The sequence below is a fragment of the Esox lucius genome, chromosome 2 (genome assembly GCF_011004845.1).
Source record: "Esox lucius isolate fEsoLuc1 chromosome 2, fEsoLuc1.pri, whole genome shotgun sequence".
Taxonomy (NCBI): domain Eukaryota; kingdom Metazoa; phylum Chordata; class Actinopteri; order Esociformes; family Esocidae; genus Esox; species Esox lucius.
Window position 1 is genome coordinate 15537551 of NC_047570.1, and position 23693 is coordinate 15561243.

The 23693-nt window shown below is 41.7% G+C and overlaps 3 protein-coding genes across 23 annotated transcripts in view; 1 reads left to right on the forward strand and 2 right to left on the reverse strand.

Annotated features, from left to right (window-relative positions):
- The window catches only part of mical2a (microtubule associated monooxygenase, calponin and LIM domain containing 2a), a 47539-nt gene extending 46060 nt beyond the window's left edge, over nt 1–1479 (reverse strand). For 12 of the 13 annotated variants that reach the window (XR_002198027.3, XR_002198026.3, XM_020055233.3 and 9 more), the window contains exon 1: nt 1304–1479. The gene's annotated coding sequence lies outside the window, so the exon portion shown is untranslated. The remainder of the gene's footprint in view (nt 1–1303) is intronic. The other variant, XM_010880991.5, reaches the window with a different exon arrangement.
- A 2197-nt stretch (nt 1480–3676) lies between these two features.
- On the forward strand, nt 3677–8249 carry dkk3a (dickkopf WNT signaling pathway inhibitor 3a). Of its 3 annotated transcripts, none has more exons than XM_010880899.5 (8): nt 3677–3828; nt 3948–4272; nt 4486–4614; nt 4787–4867; nt 5962–6054; nt 6739–6883; nt 7350–7506; nt 7610–8249. In XM_010880899.5, the coding sequence occupies exons 2-8, from the start codon at nt 4066–4068 to the stop codon at nt 7695–7697; spliced, it is 900 nt and encodes a 299-aa protein (XP_010879201.1). In that variant the 5' UTR covers nt 3677–3828; nt 3948–4065; the 3' UTR covers nt 7698–8249. The 3 variants fall into 3 exon arrangements, with proteins under 3 accessions (XP_010879201.1, XP_010879220.1, XP_010879212.1); XM_010880918.4 differs by having other exon boundaries at nt 3678–3828; nt 4137–4272; XM_010880910.5 differs by lacking the exons at nt 3677–3828; nt 4486–4614 and having other exon boundaries at nt 3861–4272.
- Nucleotides 8250–8434: 185 nt separating this feature from the next.
- usp47 (ubiquitin specific peptidase 47) overlaps nt 8435–23693 on the reverse strand; it is a 29643-nt gene continuing 14384 nt past the window's right edge. For 6 of the 7 annotated variants that reach the window (XM_020055705.2, XM_020055698.2, XM_020055700.2 and 3 more), the window contains 21 exons: nt 22706–22855; nt 21221–21316; nt 20822–20974; nt 20494–20652; nt 20223–20354; nt 19995–20071; nt 19011–19066; nt 18714–18826; nt 18482–18586; nt 18094–18301; nt 17712–17827; nt 17460–17579; nt 16523–17342; nt 14479–14654; nt 13412–13492; nt 13150–13265; nt 11058–11176; nt 10455–10585; nt 10173–10220; nt 9953–10083; nt 9650–9824 (listed from right to left, as the gene is read on the reverse strand). In XM_020055705.2, the coding sequence (XP_019911264.2) occupies nt 9650–9824; nt 9953–10083; nt 10173–10220; nt 10455–10585; nt 11058–11176; nt 13150–13265; nt 13412–13492; nt 14479–14654; nt 16523–17342; nt 17460–17579; nt 17712–17827; nt 18094–18301; nt 18482–18586; nt 18714–18826; nt 19011–19066; nt 19995–20071; nt 20223–20354; nt 20494–20652; nt 20822–20974; nt 21221–21316; nt 22706–22855 (3282 nt within the window). Of the gene's footprint in view, nt 9825–9952; nt 10084–10172; nt 10221–10454; nt 10586–11057; nt 11177–13149; nt 13266–13411; nt 13493–14478; nt 14655–16522; nt 17343–17459; nt 17580–17711; nt 17828–18093; nt 18302–18481; nt 18587–18713; nt 18827–19010; nt 19067–19994; nt 20072–20222; nt 20355–20493; nt 20653–20821; nt 20975–21220; nt 21317–22705; nt 22856–23693 lie in introns of all 7 variants that reach the window. The other variant, XM_020055682.2, reaches the window with a different exon arrangement.

Sequence of the window (23693 nt, forward strand, 5' to 3'; positions counted from 1 at the left end):
AAATTACACTCTCTGTATGCTTTTTCAAAAACTTCCTTAGCAAATCACATCTGGTCTCCTATGACCAGGTTCTTGCGGTGACTGTTTTCTATTGTGACATTAGATAGGTATGTAATCTAAATATCTTACAGTTGAAAGTGATCTGTGATCATAGGACCTTGTGTGCTAATGTGCCCCATCTGGGACAAAGGGGCAGAGGATTGCCAACTAAAGCTTACCATACACCTAACTTAAAGCCACAAGTTCACATTTGGGTTCAAACTTAGTGTGTCGCAGACCACAAAAGTCTAAAACTGTCCATAACTCTTATGAAAGGGAATCATACAGAGGGAGTGTTATCTTTATCATTCACTGAACTCCATCCATCACGCTTCTCGCCCTTCTTCCAGTGTAAGCATCTGACAGGAACAGCAGACCTATAGCATATTGGCACAATCACCAGACCTCTCCATGTGTATACATGCTCCCAATCCCCAATGACATGCAAAGGGCCATTTAAAGTTGTGTTGTGTAACTCTGTATTTCACCACCATGTTTACTATCACAACCCAGGTGCAACTCAGACAGACGAGAGGTTCTGAATGTTGAGAATATCTTTAAGCCATGCATGACAGGACAATTAATCAATAATGATTGAGGAGTTATGGTATATGACATAAAACATAGGCTAAGAACTGTTCTTATTTACAACGCAACACAGAGCCCCAATATACAGCTCATATACCACAGACAACCAGGTCCAAAATACTTTATTGCCAATATTGTAATTATAAAAGGGTAATAACAACAGTCAAAAGTAATTCTTATGTATACCCAAATCGCTTTTCAGCCAATCAGCTTTCAGGGGTCAAACAACTCTTCTTTTAATAACCAATACATTGGCACTTGACTTAAGAAAATACCATACCATTGTAGTATTTAATGCCATTGTGAAACTCTGCTTGATACATCCAGCATGAAGGTACTCAAATCTGGATAATGGTGGGGATAAGATAGGCTGTGTTCAGCAACTAACTTATCACAGCAATATCCAAATGTTTTGTGTCCTTTTCAGACCAAGTCCCTAACTGTATTTATAGAAATATGTAGGCTGTTTAATCTATGTTAATTTCTAGAATACTAGGGCAAAGAAAGCATACAAATCCCATTGTAGAGAAACTAGACTGATTCTTTAAACAATATTTGATTTTACAACTCAAATGAACCCTGTCATACTCATCTGTCATATGTTGATCAATTAGGCTACCTTACAGATCTGCCCGGCAGTCACTTGTGAAACATGCGTAATTGAAAATGTACTTACTTCAGTTTTCAAATAAGAAAGAAATCAGTTGGTCCAGTCTTAGCAGTTGATTGAAGATTGAAATTCAAAAGAACAAGAACCGAAAAAAAATTTGAATAGAATTTGCGCTGCACTGTGTGGGTGCGTCTCTCCCAGTCACGCTTTGAACTACTACTACTGGACTTTCTCACCAGTAACTCCCGAAATACTTAAGGGCGGTACTGGATATTACAACACACTGGTACATTCAAATACTGCGATCGAAAATAAATATTTTGAGACGTCATAACTGTAGACGGAAATTGTCTGTGGGCTAATATGAAGTGTTTACAATAACAATTATAGGCATTCTCCGATTTTTTAAATGTAAAATATAGACGTTTATCGCGTTATAAAGTGCTAAAGTAGAAATAATCCAAACATTAAATATAGGCTAATATTATCTTCATTTATGCCATCTTGATCATTTTAATACATTTCTAGAGGCAAGTTGGGTGCAACAAGTCACAAATACATTCCCATTTGTAAGAAAAGTTGCAAGAGCAAAAATATAAATGTGTCCAGTATTAGTGATCAATTATAAAGGTAGCTATAGCACGTATAGCCTCGCGTAGCTACACCTCCAAAATACTGCAAATGTCACGTGTAAATGCAGTTGGTTTTTAATGAGGCTACGGGATGAAGGTCGTGACATCTATTGTAATCAGGTAATCAGTAGCATGTTAGCCTGTTACGCACAGGCGTTTGTGTTCCCTATCTCTTACTCCAAAATCTAACTATAATCCTAAACCTTATCCTAACCTAATCCTAACCATAATCTCAATAATCTAACCTAATGGCCAAACGTATCATTAAAACCTAATCGGAAATGCCTAAACCTGAATTTTCTAACGCTAAACCCAAATGTACCTTTTTCCTTAAACCTAACCACCACGCCAGAAATCGCATCTTTCAGAGTGGGAACCTTCAAAAAACCTTATATGGGCAGGTCTTTCAGGTATTATTTTGTGGGCACTGTGATGCGTCCATGTGTTTTAGCGGTCTGAGTTCACGATTCCAGACGCACATGCCCCCTGGCGACTGTAGTCGAGCCTAAACTCTTCTGACTGTCCGTGCCCTTCTTTTCTGTCTCTCTGAAAATACGTCTCCCTTGCCTTTCCTTTCTATCGTCCTGTCATTATAAATAATAAAATATCCCCATACACACAAAAACATAACCCTAACCGGTAACTTACTGCCTAAACCTAACCATAATTCTAACATTAACCCCCAATTGTAAATTGTAAGATAAACTTAACACATAATCCGGAAATACGTTTTCCAGTGTGGTGACCACCAAAAAACCTGGAGAAAGAACTGTCAGATTTTAATATAATATAGAAAAATCAGGATCTCTCTCACACACACAGACATTGTTTTTCTATTCATGTGGGGACCTAAAACCCAAAAATCTATGTTCCTTATTCCCTAGCCCTGAACCTAATGTCAAAAGCCTATCTTTTACGTCTATACTTAATGTAGCACTAAAGCATAACCCTAAACCTAACCCATAATGCCTTAACCTAAAAGTAACCCTAATTTAAACACTTCTCCCAATTCTATGTTTTTCCCAAACCAAATCCCTGAGCCAGAAACCAAATTCTAAATAAAAAATACTTGGTGGTGACCAATTTGTGAGGGTTTACTATAATGGGATGCAAATGTAACACAAGTAAAATCCTACAGAAAAACCTGCTTTGGTATGCTTCACACCCGCCACTCTGAGCAGAATTCATCTTTCAGCAGGAAAATAACCACAAACCCAATGTACATTAGAGCTGCTTACAAAGAATACAGAAATTGTCAAAAGTTACAGTTGACTCTTAAAAAATGTATTGCAAGCCGAGAAAATTGCTGTCTAGCCATTATACCCAATGCTTTGAGAGTGCCTGAATTATCTGGAAAGACACAAAAATACTAAACCCCTCACAAATCAGTAATCTGGAAAAAATGTCAGTGTTAGAATCATCAATGGTTTCTCAGTGACAACCCTGAGCACTTCCTGTTCTGCACTGTTCAGAAGAAGTACAGCTCCAGAGAAAATTATGAGACTGCACCTTTTTCTTTCCTTTCCAAAAAAGGTGAGTGAGGAACAGAAGTGTTAAATTTGCAGTGGTCTCTTAATTTTTTCCGGAGCTGTATATACTTGACCTTATTGACCTCTTTGGACTTGGCTACAATGTATCCCCCCTTCTCAGGTTTCTCCTGAATACTTTGATCATACCCCACCTGTATATTGAACTGCTGTTCATCTAAACAAATACATTGATTTGCGATGTAACTATCTGTATGGGCTTTCTCCTATGCACATGTGGCCATCTAGTGGTGAATGGGAGAATCATGCGAGGGCCATGCGCATCTATTGTTTAATTGCTGTTGGAGAATATGAAACGAGTACATTCTAAACTTCTAATTCAAGACACTAAATGAACTGGTCGTCAACGATGACGATTGTTTCATCATTACGCAAACGATGTTACCTAAATCTCCAACCCAACCACCTCAAGGTAAGCTTCGATGCATGACAGGTTTGCTCACCGAAGTATTTTGGTTGCAATCGTCATTGCTCAAAGTCTATTTGCCGTATGCCACCCTCACTTTGGCCTCACCCTGTCACTTCTACCAGCTGTCTCTGGACCAGACTCTCCCCTGGGTGACTTAGTACAGCATCACCGCACCCAGTGCGCAGAGGCGACTTCCTTCCAACCTCAGCCATTCTGGAGCATTTATGCGCAGCGTTAAAGATGTTGTATCTCGCTCTTCTAACCATAAGCTTAACGTTTATAAATGGCATCCTCCTTCCTGAATCGGCAAGGCACGTGGATTCGGACATCAACCAGCATGTTGAGGATAAGTTGGCCCAAGGACACACGCCATTAAACTACATGTTTGAGGAGGCAGAGGAACTGATGGAGGACACGCAGCATCAACTGGAGGACGCGGTGCACCAGGTTGGTCACTGTTATTCAATATAAATTCTCAGAGCTTTTATTTTTAAAAATAAAGCAGCATATTATCTCCCATAGTACCCCTTTTAGTTGATTTCCAGATGTATGTTAACTCCAACAATCTAAACATTTATTTTATGTTAAAAAAACAATAGTTTAACTTGGATTGAACACTTTGACCAATAAAAGTAAGTAAGTAAATATGCATTTTTATAGACAGAAAATGATACTGCAAAGACCAGCTTGCAGCTCCATAACCTTCCCTCAAATTACCACAACGCAAGCTCCTCTGACAGTGTGGTTAGAAATCATTCCATCCACACCACCACAGAGACAGTACACAAGGTACAGTAGTATTAAACTCAAATTATTAATGTAATATTTTATTCCATTCACTCTCAAAATTAGGATGCTACAATGCTTTAATGAATTAAACAATAGCTAATTCTGTATGGCAGTAATTTCTATGAAAAACGTAAAAGTGATCCTAACTGGAAATGTGTCACTCTTCTTTCAGGTGACAAACAACACAACTGGAGAGACCCACATCACCAAAACCCCTATCCAGTCCAGTGGCAAAGGAAATAATATTAATCATGTAAGTAAATAACGTTGTATAGAATCTCCAACTGGTACTCTGAAACTAGTAATGTGGTCGCAAGTTGAAAACACTGATATCCCTAATGCAAGTTACAATAGATTAAAGATGAATAGAGTAACATTTGCACACCACATTCCCTTTCCCCAAGCCCTGTCTCAAAAGTGCTGTATCATGCTCCATCAGCCGGACTAAGGCTACTTCTGTTCCAGGCAGAGTGACATGTGCAGGGTTTTGGCTTGTTCTCAAGCTCTATTTGGACCTGCAGCCTGTCCATCCATTAGTTATACATTGCAGCCAACTCCCAGCGCCGACAAGGCCGCTGATCAGGCAAGATAACAGCAAATACAGTCAAACCAGTTGGTCGCACCAGATGTTTGCATGGATGCACGTCTTTGACTAATATCTTGTAGGTCTTTGCTGACAGACATCAGATTTCTGATTTCTGCTCTGACCAGGACACGGCAATATGTTCTCAAAATATCTTATCAGACAAAGTCCACATCATAGCTGTGTTTATGTTTGGGGTTTTACTTACAATGGTTAGCTGGATAGGGTTAAATGTGACTGCTCTATGGTGCAGAATAATTCGTTTCCGGTGCTTTTGGTAAACAGACAGAGTAATTTCCATAACATCCTGTACGTTAAAGAAGCATTTTCTTTCTTCCAGTCACGTTTAATATTTAGTTCAAGAAGTACACACCAAGTCTGAGAATGTACTATTCCTGTCTGTGTTTTCCTTGGGATATGTGGTAACGACAAGTGAAAAGAAATTGGGTGTTTACGTAAACATCTGCAGACAAGTAGACCCTTTGTCCCAGTTTCAGCAGCAGGCCCATTTTATTCAGGTCACTTCTTAAGCACAAACACATTCTGGTGGAGATATTATAACACGTCATAACCTATGAAACAAACATTATTTTAAAGGAATGATCTACGCCTTACCAAAGTTGAATGAAATGACGGTACAGATTGGGCTGAGATTCAAACCCATAGGGCATTGTGTGGGGCTTATGTACAATATAGAAACGCTGCATGTTTAGGAGGTTGTTTTCTGATTGTCCCCTCCCTTCTATCCCCTTGTTTCCTCACAGGAATGTGTTACTAATGAGGACTGTGAGAAGGGGAAATATTGCAGGTATGAGACACACCGATCCAGCTGTCGAACCTGCAAACTCCTTGATGTGGTAGGTCCATTTCGCAGTTTTTGCCAGTAATGCTACGTATCCTAACAATACAGAATGTTTTTATACAGAGCTACAGTATATCTCCCAGGGGCCGTTGACTAGTTCCTAGTTTATTTTGTACTACAGAACATCTCCAGTTTTTGGTGACAGGAAAATAAACAATGATCACAGTACAGTATTAAACAATATCATGTAGCAGCTTCTGCATTATTACTGCATTGCAGTGTTGCTGCAAGTGTAACTGGAGTGTTTTATGGGGGAAAGCTTCTCTCTTGGCTGCGCATCAAGGCATATTTATGAGGGCTCCACCCCTTTTCCCCTCTGAGGAAAAAGAGGAGCAGGATGATAACCGGAGAGAACCTACTCCGGAGGCACATTTCAATTGAATTTACAACGAAGTGGTAATACTGTACATCCACATAAAAACACTGTAGTGACTGACTTACATCCAAATTTTAAGCTGAGATGCTGAGAATAATTAAGATTCTTTCTTTTTGATAAGGCCAGTGTAGCACACAACTTAACCCACAACCTCAATGCAGTTAGCACACTTTAGCATGAATCTTCTCAACTTAACACAGCTTACGAGAGTTACAAAACATTAGTAATGTCACACCATGGCTATGGGGCTTACTGTATATGATGTAATTTGTGTAATCTAACAGTCTTTCCTGTGTTTTCTAGCCCTGCAGTAAGGACGAGGAGTGCTGCACAGGACAGCTTTGTGTGTGGGGCCAGTGTAGCCAGAACACAACAAAGGGGGAAGCAGGCAGCACCTGCCAATACCAGAAAGAATGCAGACATGACCTCTGCTGTGCTTTCCATAAAGGTACAGCCAAAACGCCACATATAGAACAAAATTATCTGCTAAATCATGCATTTAACCTTGCGTGGGGAGAGGTTTGGTGGTGGCAAGGTGACCTAGTAGCATCGCGCCTGGTGTCCCCCAACCGCCAAGTTGAAATCTATGTTGTTCTGCCCCTGAGGAAGACAAGTTGTTGCTGTAAATAAGAATTGGTTCTTAATCAACTTGCCCTGGTAAAATCACCTTTTCATTTGGCCTTGATCTACAGGGATTACTTTGATAGAGATGCTCCCAATGTTTGTACCACATTGCTTCTGTTCATGATATACGTTAATTGTCCCTAACCGGTGATCATAGCCATGAAGTGAGTTAAATTATTATGAAGCCACATAACCCACTTTCCCCTCAAAGCACTGTCCATACATACTCCCAAATTCAAGGTACTGTGGTTATTTACCTTTTGTCACTATCTCTCTAATCTTATGGTCAGCCCTGCGTTTTGCTGTGTGCATGGCCAAGCCCATAGAGCGGGAGCGCTGCTATGGCATCTCCAACCACCTGATGGAGCTGCTTTCCTGGGATACAGAGGGCGAGAGTCCCAGGGAACACTGCCCCTGTGCTGGGGACCTGCAGTGCCTACATCTTGGGTAAGCCTCTGTGTGATTATAGGCATTTCATGACATCTGTTGTTTTATTGAAAGCAATAACGATCACTCAAAATGAAAAACAACAAACTAATGTCTTTGGCAGGCGAGGCTCCATGTGTCTGAAAGAACAGAACTCCAGTGAAGAGGACCTAACAGACACACTTTATTCAGAGATCGACTATATTGTCTAGGTCGCCATGCTGCTCATATTCAACAGGCTCTGAGGTAGGGAGGTCTCCAATACAATTGCCTCTTTGACAGAGGGGTCTCCAGTTATTTCCACCAAGAACATTATTCCTCACAGTCGGAGTCCGATTATTGCATCTAAAAGCTTATCCTTATCATTGTATTTGCTATTTATAACCCAAAGCTTTGAATATTGTGTAGTGCATAACAATACAATTTGGATGCAATTTAGATCTTTTGGAAACATGTGCTTCCTAGACATGCACACTATTCGCAAAGGAAGTGAGCAGTACTCCGAGTTTGCTCCTAGTACTGCCATAATATACTGAAAGCTTTTGCTTTGGAAACATAACTTTCTCCTAACATCCTTAAGGTTAAACAATGCACTGTATAAGGGAGGTATATAGCCTAGTCCTGGTTTGTTTTACAATGTTTTAAATAATGCCAAATTACATTTTTGAATGTTTAAAGCACAGGAAATGTTGGGTCAGATAACCTAAATGAAACCCTGACAACATGCAACTTGCACAACTCATAAATAAAAGGTTTCAAAAGTTCAGGTGTCCATTCTTGGAAAATATTAAAATATGTATTTGTTAAATGCACGTGCAGCATTGGTAGTGGAGATTGAACATCTTTCATTATAATGACAATACTGCGGTTATGAAAAAAAAGTTTTTTAATTCCATTTTAAAAATCATCTGAACTATGTTCACACAAGATTCAAACCTCAAAACAAAGAAACCCACATAAATTATTTTATTGGCGTTTCTACTGTGAACAACTTGTGGCAGCATTAGATGCCAGGAGGAGCTCTGCTGGGCCCTGCAGTGTGGAGACCCAGGCAGCTGGTCCAGTAGGGTCTATGCCCTCTGGTCACAGTCTGTCAGAAGCAGCAGCATCAGGTACGTAGCGCCACAACCACCATCCAACCATCTCCCGAAACCACTGAGGGCTCCCGCCCCTCAAGCAATAAGCACGTGCCTTCTACAGACACGCACGCCATTCACATCGTGCAGAAATAAAAACAATAACAAAAAGAGGAAATACATTCTAAATTAACATGAGGTTAAATACAGACAAAAAAATGTAATGTGTCTTATCATCATCAAGTCTGGGACAAAAAAATAATTTACAATGGAGAAAACACGAGGAGCTTCTTTACCTAGTCTACTTGGTGGATTCTGTTTTAATTTCCTTGGTAATTGGAAGACTAATAGGTACCAGTGAATCAGGAGGAAGTGACATAAGAGCTCCTATAAAGCATAGGGGTTGAAGCAGCACAGCATTATACATTTCCACACTGATACACACTGTGGCATTCTGGGAAAACAGCAAAAACCATCTAGGTCAGCAAATCAAAATAACCTCTTTGCAGCATTACAAAACACAGAAGAGAATAGAGATCCATAACTCTTGAGTGTGAACTACATCTCAATATTCCAAGGATGATAAATAATTGCAGTTTGGATTAACAGAATAAAAAGACTGGATAGTGTGTTTGCTGTTTTAGATACTTCATTCTCTCTGACTTGAAAAAGGTTGGGATGGACATTGTTTTAGCCTGGTGAAATATCAAATGCTGTGGATAATTTGAAGCAGGTACATGATCATAGACAGGTAGACATTGCTAGTCAACCCAAAAGAGGAAGAAACCAAGTGACAAGGAGACAAGGAAATATAGACAATGTAGGGGAAGAGAGGAGAGGAAACGGACGACTGTTGGGTTTATTTCCCTCTCTGGTTACACAGCGCTACTCTGAACGTGCACCCATGTCAGAACATGAGCCACTCTCTATCCCCTAGATCTCAGATTGGAGGGCGTGTCAGCCACACAGCTCTGCTGAGGTCATTGCATCAACATGGGGCTCCACGCCAAATAGGGTCCCCTGGCCGGGCCATGCCACACTTTGGCAGTCAGGCCAGCCAGCTAACAGGGATTGGCCTCAAAGGGGCCTCAGTCCTGCCCTGGGTCCTTGGCTGGGCCCCCATCCAGGTAGATCTTAAGGGCCTTCTCCTTGCGTGGTGAGTAACTGACCCGATGGCCTGTCTTCAGCAGGCGGCTGCTCTCCCTTTTCATCAGCTCATTGCGCTCATCTTCAGACAGTTCCATGGGCTCCTCTGTGTTGTCCCTGAAACATTAGAACACAAGCAGTCAGATTTTCTGAAAGGCGTCTGGTTTAATGCAGACCTGGTTGACATTTTCCTAAACATCTTAAACAAGTGCCTCTTCCAGTATGGTAGAGTATAACGGCTTTACCTGTAGAAGACCACAGCACCATCATCACAGATGTACAGAGGCCACACATTCAGAGTAGACACTTTGGGGTTCCAGTCAAGATCTTGGTGGATCTCCAAAACTGAAATATCACAAGGAAACGTTCCACGTCCCTGCAGGAGACAATCAGGACGTCAAATCAACTGGACGACATTTCAGGAGGTGAAAGGGATTGAATTAATGAATCCTCAAGTTTACATACCTTGGCAAACTCCAGGTTTTCAAGAGGAATGCCACTTATTTCACTGAGCTGGAGAGAGAATTGGAAATATGTAAAAACATTATAACAATATCCATGTAGCATGCCCCATCACTCACCTTGCCCTGCCTACTAATGTCTAAATGCTGATGTTGCTGGGAACAGCAGAGTGGGTAAGAAAGTCCTGGCGCCAGGCCACAGCAGACTACAGTACATGGCCTCAGTAACGTACCAAGTACACATGGAATTTGGAGGGGAGAAAATGAAACCTAACACAAAACACACCTTTTCATTGAGTTCCTCCACAGTGCTGCTCTCTAGAACAACTTCCTGGAAGGGCTCCAATTTCATCTGAGCAGGAGTCCAGCGACGCGTCAGCACGGCAAGCTGAGACATGGACTTCATCTTCTCCGGACCTGAACAGGGGCAAGAGAGCAGGGTTCAATCAATCAATCAAATGTATTTTTAAAAGCCCTTTTTACATCAATAGTTGTCACAAAGTACTTTAACAGGCATCCAGGTTACTGGTTATTTGAATTCTGCATCTTTTTTGGTGGATTTGCAGGTCTTTATAATAACATTCTGTACATTATTACTTTTATTACTGTGAAACTGTTAGGAAGGTGGTGGCTGAGCAGGCACCTGCCCTCCATGTTACCACTCGTGTCTTCTGCAAGAAACAGTACTGAATCCATATCTGATGACATATCAGGCTTTGGATATCAAAACAATGAACTACCTCTGAAACCAGTTTAACGTGACCTGTCAAACTAGTGATATCACAGCAGTAGCATATTTTATATTATCAGATCTACTGTGGTTATAATGACTGAGGTGATATAAAATGGTTGCAAATACCACATTCTAAACAATAGCAAACCATTGTACCATCTAGGACTTCCAGGAAGACCTCCCAGTTGCTGGAGATGTTGATGTCCTCCTCGTAAATGTGGTAATCCAGGAACACTGTCCCGGGATTCTTCCACGTCTTCTTCCTCAGGCGGAACCTGAAAACAAACACAACCAACTTTGTGAACTTAAGTGTGTGTGTGTGTGTGTATATATTATTAGGAACACCATACTAATACTGTGTTTGACCCCCTTTCGCCTTCAGAACTGCCTTAATTCTACATGACATTGATTCAACAAGGTGCTGAAAGCATTCTTTAGAAATGTTGGCCCATATTGATAGGATAGCATCTTGCAGTTGATGGAGATTTGTGGGATGCACATCCAGGGCACGAAGCTCACATTCCACCACATCCCAAAGATGCTCTATTGGGTTGAGATCTGGTGACTGTGGGGGCCATTTCAGTAGAGTGAACTCATTGTCTTGTTCAAGAAACCAATTTGATTCAAGCTTTGTGAAATGGTGCATCAGAGAATGGGTACATGGTGGTCATAAAGGGATGGACATGGTCAGAAACAATGCTCAGGTAGGCCGTGGCATTTAAACAATGCCCAATTGGCACTAAGGGGCCTAAAGTGTGCCAAGAAAACATCCCCCACATCATTACACCACCACCACCAGCCTGCACAGTGGTAACAAGGCATGATGGATCCATGTTCTCATTCTGTTTACGCCAAATTCTGACTCTACCATCTGAATGTCTCAACAGATATCGAGACTCATCAGACCAGGCAACATTCTTCCAGTCTTCAACTGTCATATTTTGGTGAGCTTGTGCAAATTGTAGCCTCTTTTTCCTATTTGTAGTGGAGATGTGTGGTACCCGGTGGGGTCTTCTGCTGTTGTAGCCCATCCGCCTCAAGGTTGTGCGTGTTGTGGCTTCACAAATGCTTTGCTGCATACCTTGGTTGTAACGAGGGATTATTTCAGTCAAAGTTGCTCTTCTATCAGCTTGAATCAGTCGGCCCATTCTCCTCTGACCTCTAGCATCAACAAGGCATTTTCGCCCACAGGACTGCCGCATACTGGATGTTTTTCCCTTTTCACACCATTCTTTGTAAACCCTAGAAATGGTTGTGCATGAAAATCCCAGTAACTGAGCAGATTGTGAAATATTCAGACAGGCCCGTCTGGCACCAACAACCATGCCACGCTCCAAATTACTTAAATCACCTTTCTTTCCCATTCTGACAATCAGTTTGGAGTTCAGGAGATTGTCTTGACCAGGACCACACCTGGTGCATTGAAGCAACTGCCATGTGATTGGTTGATTAGATTATTGCATTAATGAGAAATTGAACAGGTGTTCCTAATAATCCTTTAGGTGAGTGTATATGCAAATGCCTGTCAGTACTATTCAATCACTTATTAAGAAGTGGATAATTCGGGGATCTCTTGATACCATGCTAAGGTCAGGTGGACCAAGAAAAATTTCAGCCAAAACAGCCAGAGGAATTGTTCAGGATACAAAGAAAAACCCACAGGTAACCTCAGGAGAAAGACGGTGTGGTTGTTTCAAGGAGCACAATACGACTATACTTGAACAAAAATGAGCTGCATGGTTGAGTTGCCAGAAAGAAGCCTTTACTGTGCCAAGGCCACAAAAAAATAACTAATATATAATAATTTGTAGTGATGAGACCAAAATAGAGCTTTATGGTCACTACCATAAGCACTATGTTTGAAGAGGGGTCAACAAGGCCTATAGTGAACAGAATACCATTCCCACTGTGAAGAATGGTGGTGGCTCACTGATGTTTTGGGGGTGTGTGAGCTCTAAAGCCATGAGGAATCTTGTGAAAATTGATAGCAAGATCAATGCAGCATGTTATCAGAAACTACTGGCAGACAATCTGCATTCCTCTTTTTTTCTTTGTTGCCATTTTTTGTTTTATGATTGTGCCTTTCTGTGAATTAAAATAAATAAAAGTGTGTGTTTTGCCTGCTCACTCATGTTTTCATTAAAATGGTACATATATTACCAATTCTCCAAAGGTATGCAACCTCTTGAGCACAACTATATGCAAAGTCTTCTTGACTAGGCATGACTGCATGAGTGCTGGAACATACCGGTCAACACTGAGGTCCAGCTTGCATTGGTCTCTCAACTGAGGCAACAGCTCTTCTTTAGACTGTTTCACAGTCATACCCTTGGCAAACACTGTGTCCACCAGGAACTTACAGGGCTGGGGAGGAGAGGAAGACACACCACTTTAGCAGGAAACAGAATGACACTGCCACACAAATACACCCTGATAACACCTGTCACGTCTACTGTGCACCGAAAAAACAACACGTGTGTGAATAAGCATCTGCTTAGCTCAGTCCTTACCTCTGCATCATTCACCAGTAGCTGGTACACTTTCACCCGATATTCACCCTTCTTCAGTGCTCTGCCTAATCGAATGGTAATCTGCAGGAAGACCAAAAGGAGTGTCATGGATTAGATTGTTTGCACAAAATAAAAATAACACCACCATTAGATGAGAACATTCATGCAGAACATGTGTGTACTTTAGCTAAAACCATTGGTTTAAACTATTGGTCTGAAATTACTAGCTGCTACTTTCTCTCATAGGCCAACCTGGCAACATTAGCCACTGAAAAGGTGCTTAGATAATACCTGGTAACAAAATAACATAAGACCCTTTCTGACACTTCAAAAAGTATTGACCACAATCCAATCACATTTGTTACACAGGTCAACTTGTCCACCAGGAGGAAATTGGTAAACAATCCTACAGCGTGGTTTTAACCCTTAACTGACACACACGATAAAATCAAAGGCTTGATGTTTTGTAGACCAATTAAATCAGACGGGCTAGTTCGGGGTTAAAATAAAACCGTCAAACGTCTTGAGGGGGGCCAGTTAATGTTACGGTAATAACAGAAATTATGTTACTGCAATTTACCCACTCAAGCCACTTCATGGTGGTGGCTAATGATTAAATTGATTTGGACTTTGAATCCAATTTGAGGCAATATCATTTTTAAGGAGAAAACCATCCAATGTCCTAGGGGTAGACGTAGTTAAGTGTTCAATACACTTATATTCACTTTCACAATTGTATGCGACAATGCCTAGCTGTATTGTCTGACTGATCTAGGTTATCAGTGGTTTATGTAAAGCCATGTGACAGTCAGAACTAGCCGGTGGATTTGTGGCAAGGATGCAGTGGAAGAGAGGGTTGGATCACGTTACACTAAGTAGGTGATTTTTACTGGCTAATAAGGATTTAGTTACCAGATGTAATTAACAGCTCAGATGGTTGGCCTCTGTCATTGTGGATAACCTTTCCAGGTTGGTCTATGAGAAAATCTAGCAGCTAGCTGTTTAAACCAACAGTTTTAGCAAGAGCTTGGCCTTGAAAGAAACAGATAGTGAAAGTCGCCATCCACCTTGTTGTCATCAGAGAAGGAGGAGAGGGTTTCGTTGAGCCGTACACTCTCAAACTCCTGGTTGTTGGCATAGACACGGAACACCTTGAACTGGGAAGAGGTGATGCCCACGAAGGGCTCAAGGTTCTGTTTGAATGCTGCTAGAGTTATCCTTTTATCCACGTGGACCAGCAGACCTGACCAGGCAACAGAACATTTTTCAATTACATGCACTGAATAAATCATGCATGGATATTTTTCTCAACCCTCAAGGTGTTGTTAATCAGACAACCAAATCAAATGAGTGCTTCATCCTAAAGAGTGAGGGAGATTACGGGTTTTCAGTCATATTCCAAAGTCAACTAAATGCATGCAACACAGTGGGTTCTTGTCAAGACTGAGGTTGGATATAGTGGAAAGTTCTGAAAGAATGAATTTGCTTGTCAAAATGAAACAATTGAAAAAAGTTATTTCTGGCTGTAAATGTTGGTGATTTTGTCAACTGTAGCAGAAAAGTGAAATAAAATACAACTTTTTTTTACACTTGCTTATCATTTGAACAGCAGGCTCAGAACACCACATGGGCATGATCAAAATAACAATTGTTTTAAAAATGATTTTGGTCTTCTAAATTGTATTTGTACATATTCTCCAATCTGCATTTTGTTATGGAGGCAGTATATGTTTGCCATGAATCCTTTTATTTAATGAACAAATTAATAAAGATGTCAGTAGTGCCGGATTCTACTACAAAATTCTAATTTACTTGTTCTAGATTCTGTGGAGAAGATGTTGCATATTAATAACAAAAACATATCACTGATATCATTAAAAACTATGTTGAAATTTTCCTTTGAAACTAAAACACAGTACTAGTGCATAGCATGCAAGCTAACATAATTGAATATATTCTACCATAAACTAGGTAACTAGCAACCATGAAGCAAGCATGTGCCAAGTACAGTTAGCGAAGATGTTACTTTCAAAATAATATCTTAATATTCAATATTCTTAGGATTTAATAATCCATGTGACTATTTTCCACTTTTAATGTGACCTATAATGTGAACAATTCAATTGATAAACAAACTGAAATCTTTGAGGGTGAAAATTAAAAATAAAAACCTTACAATAACCTGGTTGCATAAGTGTGCACACCCTCATATAACTGGGGATGTACCTGTGTTCAGAATTAACCAATCACATTCAAACTCAAGTTAAATAGAAGTCATTACACACAATTCCAAATACCAGGCAATTTTGGCACAAAACCTTCAGACGTCCGTTAGAAAGCTGAAGATGAAGTTCACCTTTCAGCACGACAACGACCCAAAGCACACATCCAAATCCACAAAAGCATGGCTTCACCAGAAGAAGATTAACATTTTGGAATGGCCCAGCCAGAGCCCAGACCTGAATCGAATTGGACATATGTGGGGTGATCTGAAGAGGGCTGTGCACAGGAGATGTCCTCGCAATCTGACTGATTTGGAGCGCTTTTGCAAAGATGAGTGGGCAAATATTGCCACGTCAAGATGTGCCGTGCTAATAGACTCCTACCCAAAAACACTGAGTGCTGTAATAAAATCAAAAGGTGCTTCAACAAAGTATTAGTTTAAGGGTGTGAACACTTATGCAACCAGGTTGTGAGTTTTTTTTTTTACTCTCAAAGACTTCAGTTTGTTTTTCAATTGAATTGTTCACGTTATAGGTCACATTAAGGGTGGAAAAAGTTCTGACATGATTTCTCTTTGTCTCATTCTTTTACATCACAAGAACCTGGCATTTTAACAGGGGTGTGTAGACTTTTTATATCCACTGTATCTTGCCCTACTGCTGCAGTGCAACAGACAAAATGTAGACAAAGCAAGGTGCTGCGATGGGTTTTCCACGGATCACCAAGCTTTGTGGATGCTTTGTTGGTATGATGAAACATGTATATTTGTTCACTCGTGCGTATTGTTTTGGCTAAAGATCTATGGTGTAAAAAATACGGAAAATATGTAAAATCATTGCCGAGGGCAGATTGCATCATTATAGTCAATCAGAAGGAGAAAATACTTACATTTCTGGCCTTCACCAGAGCCATCATCCTGCGCATATGGTTCTGATCTGAAATAGAGGTACTGGGAGTCAGTTTTGCTCCTCCCGTTCTCGTCGTACTCGCTGTCTGTGCCGCTGTCCTCCTCAGCGGTGTCCCATGTCTCCTTTTTTCCCTCGCGGGCCTTGGAGCGGCGACTGCTGGTGATGCTGTGAGAGTCCAGGCCGTTGACCAATTGGATAGGGCCACTGTCGGCGTTGCACAGCGTGTCACTGCTGTGGCTGGAGCTCAGGATGTCACTGTCCACCGAGCTGGTGCTCCGGTCGTTGTTCACCTCAGAGTCAGAGCGCTCCTCTCCAGTGAACTGGGTCTCCGGGTCAGAGGAGGCCCCACCGCTCACAGCGCCACACCCTTCACTGGCCGCCTGGATCCGGTTCTCCAGCTCGCGGTTGTCAACTGCAACTACGGCAGATACAGAGGAAACAGAGTTGGGCTCCTGAGAGGGGGAAGGGGACTTGATGTGCTCAAAGTCACTGCTGTCTGAGCTCTTCTGGCTATCACTGGTGCTGGAGCCCTGCTGCTGCTGGAGGGTTAGATTCTTCAGCTTCTCTGTGCTCTCCTCCAAAATGGCGTCTACAGACTTTCTGCTGCCCTTTGAATTCTCCAAGGACTCCTCTGGGTCACAGCCTACTTTTTGGCAAATAGTTCTGTGGATGCCAGGGGACTGTTCAGGCAACGAGACAAACAGGCGGATTGTGTTTGCATGACGATCCAGCAGTTTCCATAAGAGAGAATCAGTGAAAGCAACTTCGTTATCTGTGGATTCAGAGCTTTCAACAAAAACCTAAAGAGGGAGCAGAGAATGAACATGAGGTTTGTGTTAATCCTAGATAGAAGCACCCAAGAAACGTTCACAGACATGGCAGAAACAAGTTGGAAAGGACGCAAAGACAAGTAGCACCTTGTTGCTCCTGAAGAAACCCTCTGCTTTCAGTGTCTTGTTGGGCACGTAGAGAAGCCGAAGGTCATTGTAGCAGCGCTCCAGGACAACACGCATGGTTTCTGCCGAGAGCCCTGTGGCCTGTTGACAGAACATACAAACAGTGGAGAGATGCTACCCAGTAGAACAACAAATCCTAACAGCCTTTATATGGAAAGTATCAGGCTGGATAAGAAATAAACAGGAGTTTGAGGAGTGTCTAAATTAACGTACCTGTGCAATAAGCTGCTTGAACTCAGTGACCGACTGGTTCAGGTAGGCCCTGAGGCTGACAGGAGGGGCAATGGTCTCAGTGTTCAGATCCAACACGTAAACCTTTACCATCACCTCTGCAGAGACAACAACTAGTCACACACAACTTCAGTCCGAATGGCTCTGGTGTTATAGGTCGGGGGTGTTAAACTCATTCTACTAAATTTTGTTAATTTATTTTTTTCCCGTTAAGACCTACCCAACTACATGTGGGGATTTTCTTACCAATAAACAACCTTAAATCAATTAGTATAAAAAGAAAAAAAAGAGGAAGCAAAGAACCCTGTTCATCATTGAATGAGTTTGACACATGCTATAAATGTATGCAATGTGTTTTACTGACCTCCGGGCTTATATGGCTGGAAGACTTGTTCCGGCCTGCGGGTCTCCAGCAGCAGGTCAAACATGTAAGAGGATTTGACCCCCCCCAGCAGCTGCCCCATGGTGGTGTCCTCCTCACCCTCATATGAGCGCTCCAGGTACTCGTGGAACTCATCGTACTTAACCAAACGGCAGCAGTCCATTGGGACCACTCCATTTATGTCCATGAGCTAGGGGGCAGAATGACAAATTGTTTAGGCTCCTCTTGGCCATTCTATTCTGAGAACCAGGTATGTCTAGGCACATTAGATTACGCTGTATTCTGAGAGACTGCTGACTGGTATGCACTCCAGCTAATAAGCAAGATTAGCGTTCAATTATTCCTTCTGCGTTTAGCTACTATGATGTACCTTGTAAGCCATCTCTGTTGCCTCTCGGAGTGTCTTGTCCTTGTGCACTTCAAGCTTGTTCTCCATCATCATCATCTTCACGGGATGCATACAGAAAAGCTTGATCTGAAAGAAAATTTGGACAAAGCACAATTGTCAATAACCTAAACCCTAAGGAAAACAAACTGAAAATATATTCAGTCAAATGACTGCCAGCATTGGCTATGGGAAAGCACAGAGGAGGAGGATGTACCTTGCAGGTATTACGTTCAATCTCCTTTTGTCTTTTCTCCTGCTCCTCAGATTCCTTTTCCCTCTGGACCAGGTGCTTGATGTGCTCAGGGAAGTTGTCACAATCCAGATACTCTGCAGAGGCAACAACACGCTCCCTTAGCTAAGAGATCATCATATCTAACTGGAGGTCATTGAAAAAGGAACAATGCTACTCAGCACACGCCACCCCAAGTATCACTTAGCCTTACAGTCAACAGTCATTTTCTAAACGATAAATAGAACTTGATAATCAAACTGGACTTAATATTTCCCTTACTTGCATTCCTTGAAGGGTCTTTCAACCTATAAATCAGCATATAAGCATTTGTAGAGCTGTTGGAACAGAAATACATTAAATGTAAATGGAGACCACGAATATCATCAGCCCAATCTTATCAGAGCCACCATCCTTCCCAAACACATGAAAAGACAAAGCACATTATATAAAAGCTCTGTTATCAACAGGACTTTGTCCAAGCTTGAATAACAACAGTCTTGTTTTTCTCCAAGACACACATCAATAATATGCAGGAATCAAAAATAAACAAGTCCAGGTCCATCCCCATTACAGATTAGAGCTTCCGCTGACTCTGAAAACTGAAGTGTGTGTTTGGTGTACAGATGCTGGTCATTAGTTGTTCATGATTCCGTAAGTAGGTATAGTCCATACTATGGGGGGGGCGGGGGCTGTAATGAGAGGCTTGAGGTAACAGGAGATCAAGGGCGTAGTGGTCACCCAACCAATGTTGTCGTGTTACAATCAGAAATGGATTTGTATTATTTTTGCGCCCGATTTTCACAAAACAATCCATTATATTAAAGTGGGGAAAAAAATACACTTTTAATATTAATAGATAACTAAAATATAGCTGTTGCATCGGTTAGGGTAAGGAGCCTATAAGACGAGAAGACGTGTGCAAACTAAGTGGTAGTTTAAACCAAAGAATAATAAATACGTTCCTAAACATCCACCAAAAAAAATACATATGCTACAAGAAACACTGCAACATTAATATTGCTACAAGAAATACTGCAAAGAAATATTTTTGGCATAAATGCAGACGTGTGCTGAAAAAATTTATTTGTTTTAATTGTTGTACTGACTAAGCATTTTGGGGAGATTATTGACAAAAATATATGAAATCCCGTTCACTCCCATTTTGTAATGTGGCAACGTTGAAAAGTCCAAGGGACCTGAACACTTCCTATATCCACTGTATGGATTCTGGATGAATTCAGAGTGTCTGAGAGCTCAACTGACCTGGCAAAGGCACTGGAGTAATAGCCTCTGTTCCCTGAGGACCCCCCATATGTCTTCCTGATGTCTTCCTGGGTGATCTGTGGAACGACACATGGACATGCGCGTAAACACACCGGATCGTTCAAATGACAGGTGATGTACTTTGGTGGGATGCTTTGCTTGCTATCACTATTACCACTGTTACCATGTACAGTAAACTAGAAGGTAATTTAAGGACTTTAAAATGACCTTGCTGACGTGCTGGTCGTTGAAACTGTACCACTGGCCATCGCTGAAAGATTTGATACAGGCGTAGTAATGGCCACCCGCAGCGCTGCCCGAATGGACCATGACCGAGAAGAGCTCAAAGGTCAAGGAACTCTGGAAACAGGACAGGTCAATCAAGTCAGTCGAATGAGCGCAGAATGCGCGACAGGAAAACAGAGCAGGACGGACCGTACTGGTACAGCCGTATAAGAACCGTGTTCATAATGTTACAAACAGCGTTGCGACTGGGTACCTTTGGCTTCAGAACCCTCTCAGTACTGCTGGCACTGTCCAGACAGATGCCCTCATCCACACCGTCGTCTGTCGAGAAGTCGTTGCTCATCTGGTCACTGTGGCAACTACCCTCATTCTCTGCCCCGCTGTCAGTGCAGCTCTCAGTCTGAGGAGATTTCTGGAACAGGGATTGATCAGAGACTGGGATAGAAAGAAAACCATAACCGACAGGTGCTAGATGCCCTGAAGAATACATGAAATTACTAATAAAGTACACCTGTGGCCGGATGACATTACTCTTCTTACATGAGCATAAACACGTAGGCCACACTGGGCTGGTGTCTCACCTCATCCTCCACATCAATGAAAGGACTCATATCCAGCTCCTCGGGGAAAGACATGCGATCGTTGAGTTTGATGCGGTGCATAGTGGTGTAGTCAAAGTCAAAACGTTTTAACTGCAGGGTCAGTAAGTAGGGAAAGTGCAGAAACCTCAGGCCCTGTTGAGAGAAGGAAATAAACCTGGGTGATAACACCACTGTCCTGGGCTGTCACCACCATCACTCAAACCCGCCCATAATCATCTCTCCCCATACATCACTCAAACCACTCCCATAATCATTACTCCCCATACATCACTCAAACCACTCCCGTAATCATTACTCCCCATACATCACTCAAAACACTCCCATAATAATTTCTCCCCATACCGTCGACAGGACCACCAGTCTGGGTAGTTTCCTCACCTTACGGGCGTCACATTTTTTCTTGCAGCGCTCACAGAAGTACTGGTTTGCCCCATCCAGAGTCTCTGGCTGGACGAAGGCCTGGAGAGCCTCCTCCTGTTTCAGTGGGTCGCAAAGGCATTCTATCAGCGAGTGACCACATACGGTACCTTAACATTCAACAATATTAGTGATGCAGACGGTACAGTGGTTCGGCGTGTACCGCGTTTTGTGGATCACGGTAAACGGTTCAGTTTCGGCATGAGAAGCCGACAGTGACAAAGCAATGCTTGCAGAAATGTTTTACGGTCTTCTTACCCTCATCATCGTATTGAACCAGTGTTAATTTTGGAAACAAAAAAAATCGTTGAAAACCTATTTTTCAGTCACAGTCGACGAGACCATAAGTGACTAAATAGATCCAGAAAAAACAATAACAAAAATACAAATATTTTTGCATTTTGGTTGACAAAAACTTTTGTTCCCCTTGTTTTTACATTTCCAACAGATATTTCCATCCATGTCAATTAAACTACTCGAACGATAGTGTGCGCAGTACACGTTTTGTACTGGCAAATTAGGATAGATTTCGGAGATTTCACAGGTATCCATAGTAGTGAGTTAGTTAGCAGTCTTTATTATCTACGAGGGGCAATTTGTTGCACAGCCAGCAGTACATTAAAACTATCAACACATTTAACACAGTTTACACCCCAAATACCACACAATTCACACACAACAAATAAAATAAAATAAAAATTATTTGGGTAATTCAGAAGGCCAATAGCAGCAGTTGTACTATGCACAACACTGTGCTTAAAACGTTAATAAATATTAGTAGGCTATATTGACATTGTAAACTAAACATTCTGAAATGTTCCATCAGCCTTACTTGATATTGTGTATAGCTCTCAAACTATATTGACACGTATCAGTATGGAATTAAGGAGTAGCCCTGTATACTCAATACTTAAGCTTATAGCTCCACTACAAGATTAATAATGATGCTAGCTTGCTACACTATGTTGTTAAAGTTCTTATATTCACAGAAGTTAAATTAGACAATATTTGTTTTTAGCTTCCGCTCTCTTCATGGGGCGCCTTTAGGGAGGTTTCCTACTGAGATGTCATTTGTTGTTAAAGGGGGGGGGGGGGGGGTTGTGGTCACTGCTAATGCCACATTTTGAGACATTGCTGTGAAGTTTGTCAGCCCTCAGGAGCCCCCTAAAAGGCCTGGGGCCCCAAGCAATTGCCTGCCTTAGCTGTTCACAAGCTAAGCATCAGGTTCTGTAGATCTGAATCTACAACGTGCTTGTAGTCTGCAGCAATAAGCATGTTTTGGAAATTACAGGAAAACTACGGCATTCCGTAATTCTGTGGTTCACGTGTGCATATTGAACCGTAGGGGGCATACCAAATGGTTCGATAACATACCGTGCACAATTGCATCTCTAATTAATACTACTATGTTTAATAAGACAGTAAAACAGAAGCAGACAGACGCACCACACTGCAATAAGCCTGGCTGGCCCCAAAGGGTCGGATGACCAGCGGGATATCCAGGTATGTGTCAATCCTCCAACTCTCGTAGCCACACTCCAGACAGCGCACATAGTCCTTCAGCTTCCCCTGATACAGCTGGTTAATCAAGTCAGCCTGAGGGGGCACAACACACGAGGGAGTCAGGCTCAAGCAGTCAAAACACACCATAAGCACCTCTCAGAACTCAAACACGCTCTTTACTGTTCAGGGATTACCCTGACTGCTACTCAAACAGACTCAACTCTATGCCAGCTCACTAAGGAAGACCTTGATCTTGCTTTGTAAACTCAACAACACCCCAAAGACAGAGACTCAGCTTCCTCTCCAAGAATTAAGACTTTCACTGTCTCCTAATATATGACAGGAAAACTACAGGTGTGCCATTAGAGCAGAGGTGTCAAACTGGTTCCACGGAGGGCCGAGTGTCTGCAGGTTTTTGCTCTCTCCTTGTACTTGATTGGTTAATTAGGTCACTGATTGGTTAGTTTCTACCCTCACCTGGTTGTGTAGGTATGAACTAGGAACCAATTTATAGGAAAAACCAAAAACCTGCAGACACTCGGCCCTTTGTGGAACCGGTTTGACACCTGTGCATTAGAGCAAAGCCTCAGAGGAAGAAAACCTTATCCAAAATACATTTAAGTAAATGTTTTTCAGCTAAATCTTTGTCAGCGAATCAAAAGATTAGAAATATGCGAGCACACCAGGCTCGACTGCAAGAAACAAATGGTTCAATGAACTATGCGACCAAAGTCTATTGGGGCCTCTTCACTCAGAAGACTCAGGATATGCTTGTTCAATGCAAATTAGTTTATTCACATGTGCATATGAAGGTTAACCTGTAGCCCCGAAAAATCTCAAGAATAATCTATAATATCATTGTATTCATGCAAAAAATTTTTTTTTTACATAAAATCCCCAAAAAGTGTGCAATCCCAGTCAAGCTGAAAAT